This window comes from Mustela nigripes, chromosome X, assembly GCF_022355385.1.
Source record: "Mustela nigripes isolate SB6536 chromosome X, MUSNIG.SB6536, whole genome shotgun sequence".
Taxonomy (NCBI): Eukaryota; Metazoa; Chordata; class Mammalia; order Carnivora; family Mustelidae; genus Mustela; species Mustela nigripes.
In genome coordinates, this window is record NC_081575.1 from 71,192,332 (window position 1) to 71,200,148 (window position 7,817).

At 40.2% G+C, this 7,817-nt stretch overlaps 1 protein-coding gene across 1 annotated transcript in view; it reads left to right on the forward strand.

Annotated features, from left to right (window-relative positions):
• Positions 1–7,599, forward strand: part of OPHN1 (oligophrenin 1) — a 526,945-nt gene extending 519,346 nt beyond the window's left edge. The window contains exon 23 of the mRNA XM_059385802.1: positions 1,185–7,599. Within this exon, the coding sequence (XP_059241785.1) occupies positions 1,185–1,254 (70 nt within the window). The 3' untranslated portion in view covers positions 1,255–7,599. The remainder of the gene's footprint in view (positions 1–1,184) is intronic.
• Positions 7,600–7,817: the final 218 nt, after the last annotated feature.

Genomic DNA, 7,817 nt, shown 5'->3' on the forward strand with positions numbered 1-7,817 from the left:
TAAGGGTCCTGGGATCGAGTCCCGCATCGGGCTCTCTGCTCAGCAGGGAGCCTGCTTCCCTCCCTCTCTCTCTCTGCCTGCCTCTCCATCTACTTGTGATTTCTCTCTGTCAAATAAATAAATAAAATCTAAAAAAAAAAAAAAAGAGTGATCAATTTAAAAAAAAAAAAACAAGTTGCCTTTGGATAAAATTCATTAGGAATCCTAAACTGTGACATTCGTGGCAAGTACATTTTGTTCTCTTAACCCCAATTTTCTAATCTGTAAAATTAATAGTTTGGAAACCTGTGACTCCGACATCCTTTGGGTTTGTAAGGAAATCAGTAACCTCTCTTTTGGTATCATAGGAAGTACCATGAGTCCACATCATGAAATCAGACCAAATCAGTATTTAAGTCTTATCCCCCAAACCTGTATCCTTAGTCCTTTATCATTGTTTGATGAAACTTAATGAGTGTAATGACCTTTCACTTCCATTATTTGATTTGATCCATATCAAATGTCAGGATAAGGAGGATAATATGTATTTTAACTTAGCAAATAAAGGAACTAAGGTTCAGAGGGGATAAATTAACTTGCTAAGGTCACAGGAGCTACAGAGATCATAGAATTTTTTTTCTCCACTTAGGAGTTCTAATTGTTTGACTGTCAGATTGCTGGCATGAATGAACCAATATACATATAAATGAGATCTGGGTATCTGGAGAAGAGCTTTCCATTTTCCCCCAGCTTTCCTTTACTTCCTATCACTTACAGTCCTCAGAGGTACATGGGTCAATAAGATTTTGCTTATTATCCCTCATGGAAGTGAAATCCCAGAAAAGAAATCTGGAGTCAGTATAGAACCATTAAGGCAGTGGCTATGTTGTGGATGGGTAGTCAAACATGTCAGGCTTCATCTTCTGTAGACTTTTGAGGGATTAGAATTGAGGTCAAATGCACACAGTTTCCAGCCCTGATTATAGCAACATCTTAGGCCTATTTCATGGGATCTGAGGGTTTTTTTGGGGGGGGGGGCGGGGGCTCTGAGTTTTAAGGGTCTTTTCCTAGCCAACCTCTGTTGCTCAGAAGATTAGCTACCAATTATATAATTAGCTACCTAACAAGACAGGCCTCACTTCTCAGTGGCTATTAAGTACTTGAACAGTCCTAGCCAATTACTTACTCTCTTCTTTCCTTTTCAGGTTTTACAATCCTTGGCCTCAGAGGACCCTTCACAGGTTCTGGAAGGGTCTTCTTCAAACTCTTCTATGATGAATTATTTTGTGCTGAAGAGAGCACCTCCTTCCTGGCCCTGCAACTTCAGGCTCTAGGATGCTATAAAATAAGGGGCACATATCTTAGACACAGATTTATTTCTCTTATGTATTCTCTCTTTGCTCCCTCGGAAGGTCTATGTTGAGCTCCTATATGATTGTGAATGGCTGAAGTCCCTCAAGCCAGACTGCAGAAACCAAACTATCTACTAACCTGAGTCGAAGAAAGGAGCTTAGTTTTCAACTCTTCTCTGAATTTCCTGTCTTCTCAAAAGACCATCAAACTCTGAAATATTGGGACTAAAGACTGATCTCAGAGGTCTTACCCTGAATTAAAAGCTACTTGAGTTGGGGCCATTGCTTGCCTTGGAACTAGAAGTGTAGGAATGTTTGTCAAACATTGGTGAATCTTAACATGTCTCTTACTGAAGATAATGACCCTGGCACCAGGTTGGAGCTCTGGCACTGTAGTATATTGCCAAGAACCTGTCTGCTCCTTTTGGGTCAGACAGTATGTGTGATACCAACCACAACTTCTTCATGTGAACTCAGGATGGCGGCCTTTCTGTTTTTGCATACAACCACTTAGGACAAATCTGCAAAGAATATCTTGCATGTTGAAGCCTAGGTCTGTTTGGATTATTTTTCTTCCCATTTATTTCCCAACAGCTTAATTTCTAAGAAATCAAGAAAGAAACAAAAGCTGAAAACAGTTCTTTTAAAAAGACAGACTATATTTGTCCTGCAGAAGTTCCATTTTTGGATCAAATACTGGGAAAAATAGTTAAGATGGATTGAGGCCAGGCAGCTGGCATGTTGCTTCATATTTGCCTTCTGCAGATAAGCTCTTTCATCTCCTCCAAGAAGCAACCCCTGGCCCAGTGTCGGTGGATTCAGAAACTCCATGAAGTTTCTAAAATGGTATGCAGAATTCCATGACAATGTGCCTTTTCTGGGGAGATGGCCCATAAAATTCTACTGAATTTCAGATGGGCCTGTGACCCAATAAAGGTTAAGAACCACAGCACTTGAGATAAAAGACTCTTTACAATCCATAAAGTATTTGATTGGAAGGGCCTTCCAAAATTATTTAGTCCAAGTATCTAGTTTACTATTGAAGAAACTAGAAAATTATCAGCCATGCCTAAACAAGTCCTTAGGTCCCTGGGCTCCCGTACAAGTTTCTTCCCATTATACAATACTTGTCTAATGAGGAGCTTATGATTAGTGGCTTTAGTGGTCATCATTTTGAGTGTTTTTGGCTTTTACCCTCTATCTTGAGCCTCCCATATTCATTATCAAGTGGAAAACTTTCATACATAAGCTCCTGGTATTCCATTTGCCATTTCAATCACTGGAAAGCATCTAAAACACAACTGGTGCAGTGACTCAGAAATTTGAGTAGATATTTCTGATTCTTGTTTATTGATGGGAAGCTGCTGGGGAAAGTGTCACTGCGTGTGTTCCCATGTTCTCTGGGCCATAATCTGTCGTTAGAGTCTATGAAATTATAATATGGCCAAGTATGAGAAAAAGAGCTTTTCTACTTGGACCCTTCTAGCAAGACCCTGACTATGAAACTGAGAGAGAAGCACAGAGATGGGTTGAGGGAGGAGAAGGAGAGAAGAAAGGAGAGGGAGACGGAGGAAGGGGAAGAGAGAGAATATACACATGCCCAAACCAACTCTGAGATGCCTTTGAAGCAGTGTTACTAAAAAATTATAGCCACTTTTAAGACTGAACTCAATATCACCCATTGGTGAATTAGTAACATGTAGGCCTTTGTGGAAGGAATTGAGTGGAAACTTGATGCTGTTCCCAACAAAGACATGCCCAGGTGGCCATGTAAAACTCTCTCAGCTCTACCTGGTGTCAGAGTCCAAGTTAATAAGAACCAGGAGCAAGAGAGCCAAGTGATCACCATTCTACCTGAGGCTCATCTCCAAAGGAAGTTGCTGTGAGACCGCTGGCCTCACACAGGAAGTGCTTTTTGAGCCCTGTTGTCAGAGTTGTGGCCCCTCTGCTTACTCTATCCCACTAGATAACTAATTAAAGCAAGTAAGTGTAGATTTTGGCCACAGAAGCAGTGGCCAATGGGGTTTCAGTACACTTGAAGATGGTGGAGACATCATTTCGCTCTTGTTTCCTTGTGGAGGGGGAGATACCGTAATCGCCGCTACAAATATTAAAAGATTATTGAGAACCAGAGAAAGCCACTGCAGTCCCAGTTGAATAGATGTCCCAGAAATGTAACCATGAGATTACTGTGTGTTTCCTGGGATATAGATCAAGAGCCTGGCCTAGAAAGTTGGGACCACAGGCTGGCTGGAGACCAGGAAGCAGTGGCTGGATAGCTCTGCCCCTGCCCTGGGATATACCCAAAGAATGCCCAGAAATGAACCTCAGTACGTCCCGCTTTTGCACTCTAATTTAAAGAGAAAATCTGTGGTGAGGCACACTGTCACGGAAATGAGACTGGCCTGGCCCAAGCTTGGATGAATAGTCATTCAGAAGAGGCTATGGGAATGGGATGATAATTGAAGAGTGACAAGTATAGGAAATTATCTGCATACGTTGGCCAGCAGGTTAGAGAAACTGGCAATGGATGAACCATAAACCTTGAACTGACAATATTTATTAAGCCCCTATTAAATTCTATGTGCTTCATATACATAATCTCCTTTGTCTTTACAACAATGATGCAGGTAGATGCTATTCCCTCAGTTTACAGATAAAAGAATTATGGCACAGGAGGCTACAGTAACTGGCTCAAGGGCTCACAGAAAATAAATAACAGGACTGTGACTCAAATCCAGGTCTTTCTGACTGTACTCCATGCTGTTTTCTCTTTGCCACACAGAGGCTACATTATTAGAACTGTATGACTCTGACTTTTTCTGCCTAATAAAATATTAAAAAGCAAGCATTTGAAGGGGAGTAGGGCAGGTCTAGTTTACAGGGGAATGAAAACTGGGCTGGAGGAGATTTCCAAGTTGGGCTTTCTCCTCACCTTCTGTATACTCATATGGTAATGTTTTTAAAAGGATCATTCAAATTTACCTTGTGAAATGAAGGATTTATCTTTTTAGTTGGTAGTTACTAAGTCTTTGGATTAGCTGTTTATCAAAGAAAAATGGTACCTGTATGTGTCTATGTGCTTTACTAAGGTGTGTGTTTTCAGTCCAAGAGTCTGAAGACATCCACACATACAGTTTGAGAAGGAAAAAAGGTATTGATGCCTCTCTGGTACTTAATGTCTTGGGGTCAAATCTTTACAAGGTTTTCTGTGGTGACAAAAAAAAAAAAAGTTTAAGAGATGATTTAGAATAAAAGATATTATTGAAGTTTTTGCTTAAAAAAGGCAGAGAGGTTTTCCAGCCACTCAGCATCCGACTTCAGTAATAAAACAGCATCATATGGAAATACTCTAGTATTTCTAAAATAATTGGTTTTCAAGGGGAAATATCTCTCCCTTTTCTAGAAGTTCCTTGATTATGTAATAAGTAGAATAAAGTAGTAGAAGGAGATGTATCTCTGTGACCAAAAAAAAAAAAATTGCTCTCAAAATAATGGAGATCAATGATACTAGTTTTAACATAGCCACACTACACTACACACTACAAGCCCCAAAAGCTTCCGGAGCATTTAAAAATTGCAGAAAGGAGCAAGATAGCTTGAAGAGATGTTTTGGATGAAGAAAGGTCTTCATTTTCATAGGCAAGAGAAGCACTTGATACCAAGGACATTAATAGATGCTAGAAAGACTTCTTAAGGGAAACATCAGACAAAAGAAAGAGATCCTGGGGCCCATTCATGTGACTTTCAATAAAATATGCAGACTCTCTGGTACTGATGGCATCCATCTGCAGTTTTTTAAAATTTTATTTAAATTCAAGTTAACATACAGTGTATTATAAGTTTCAGAGGTAGAATTTAGTGATTTATCAGTTGTATATACCCAGCTGTAATTTTTTCATGGAAAAAAAGCTTTGAGCTTATTAGACATGATGATGCGGCCACCATGCCCTGCTCATGTCATCTTTTGCAATCCTAAGGAAACCCAGGCACAGAATCTTTTTATAACTGGGATTCTCAGTCTACAGTCTACTTTGCACCAAGTCCTTGTCATTCCCTCAGGCCTCACAATATTGCTGCATGATGGTTAATAACCCCGTTTTACAGATAAGGAATGTTGTGGGGGAGATGAGGGAGATGAGAAATGACTTTGCTAATGATTGGTAAAAATTCAGGATTGGAAGCTCCAGAAGCTTTACTGTTTCTAATACATCACACTACCCCCCCCCCCTTAGTAGTAAAGGAATCCTGATGGTAAATAGAGAAGATGCTTAGAAATGAGGCTGGTGGAAACAACATCTACAAGTCTTGCTACTCCAAATGTGGTCCATCATCCCCTTCAGCATCATCATTACCTGGGAGCTTGTTAGAAGCACATTCTTGAGCACCACCAGAGATATTTGTAATCAGAACCTTTATTTTAATAAGATATCTATATTTCTATGTACACTAAATTTTAAGAAATGCTGATATAAGGCACTTGAAACAAAAAAGCAAGTTGAGGAAGGAGACTTTGGGTGAGGCAAAGACCAAAAATGGTGGATAAGGCCAATCTGGTTATGTTGGGAGTATTTACAAAGATTGTGTCCATATCTGACTGCTTCTTAGAGTGCTTTGTACATGGCCCTGTACTTCAATGACATGCAAATGAAGTTTCTCCACTTCAAAGAACAATGAAACCAGCCTAGGAAAAAGACTGAAAATCACCTGATTTTCAAATCTCTGGCCACTGGAGCCAGTGGAAAGACCACATGCAGCAGTGGAAGAAACTCCTTTCAGAAGCCTTGGGGTGTTCCAGATTTGCTTCTGTCACTAACTCTCTTTATGCTCAGCAAGTATCTCCCTCTTTGTAGGTCTCAAATTGTACATCATTAGTTTTGGATGTAGAGTTCAGTGGTTCATCAGTTGCATGTAACACCCAGTGTTCATCACATCATGTGCCCTCCTTAATGCCCATTGCCCACTTACCCCATCTTCCCACCACCTCCCCTCTAGCAATCCTCAGTTTGTTTCCAATATTTGTCTCTCATGGTTTGTCTCCCTCTCTGATTTCATCTTATTTTATTTTCCCTCCCCTCCCCTGTGATCCTCTGCACTATTCCTTATATTCCACATGTGAGTGTCTTTAAACAGGATAGTCTCAAAGTTCCTTTTAAGTTTTGACATTCTGTTATTCTCCACTGTGGGTTTTGCTACAGACTACATTTAATTAAAACATGGACAAATCTATAGGTTTATGTCTGACCCTAATTTGGCATCCTCGGTTCACATTAGAAGGGATATTCTGGGAGGAAATCTCAGTCACAACAAAGCAACATTAATGGGAACTCCAAGGAGGTGGGGAGGGCATGACTCTAGTTAACCAGCTTGAAATTCGCTAGGAAAATTTTAAATTTGAAAACTTTGAAATTTGAGAACTAATTGCTTCAAACCACATACTTGGGATTCAAATCTTATATCCTAAATGGGCTTATTTTGTGTGATTTAATAAAGTACACTTGCTCTGACTTTTAGGCGATAGCTTATTTGGGGTAAGAGGAGACATATAAAAAAGAGAGGACTTCTACTTATCTCCCATCTGCCACTCATCTCTAGAAATGATTGTGATGTCTATTAACTGAAGACAACTGGTTATAATATAACCTCTTATTATGGGACAACAGACCCAGAGAGGAGAAGGGATATGTCTAAGGCCACATACCAGAGACAATGGCAAGAAACAAGTGATCAAAGTTCAACTCTACTTTCTTTGGGTGCTTACTTTACCCAAATCATATCTGCTTCCAGCATCGGAGCACACACTGGGGAGGAGTAATAGACCTTCCATCTGGGTATTTTGTCCTCATCACAAGTTCACAGTCATTATTTCAGTCAAGCCTCGCACAGCCATATCACTTAGGTGAGCAGATATGATGACCTTCATTTTATTGATGCTTAGAGAGGTGACACAAAATGACTAAGGACATGCAAGTTAAAAATAAATAGGCCTAGGTTTTCTGATTTCATCTATATTGCACTGCTTCTCTAGGAGAGGAGAAGCAGCTCTCCAAACCTTCAGCACTTCTGGAAAATTCAGCTCTAAGCTTTAAATTGCTTCAGTCCAATTGCTTCAAAAGAGATGGACTTTTGGGGGTGCCTGAGTGGCTCAGTGGGTTAAGCCTCTGCCTTCAGCTCAGGTCATAATCTCAGGGTCCTGGGATTGAGCCCCCACATCTGCTCAGCAGGGAGACTGCTTCCCCCCCCTCTCTCTTCCTGCCTCTCTGCCTACTTGCGATCTCTGTCTCAAATAAATAAATAAAATCTTAAAAAAGAGAGAAAGATGGACCTTTTTTTCCCTGTTGGAGAATATCCTAACAGTCTTATAACTTGAAACTACAGAGCCCTATTAGATCCATCATTTTATACTCATAACAGCCCAAAGTTAGACAAGACAAGGCATTTTGCACTATTTGACAGATGTACAAATTGAGGCTCAGAGCATTGTAT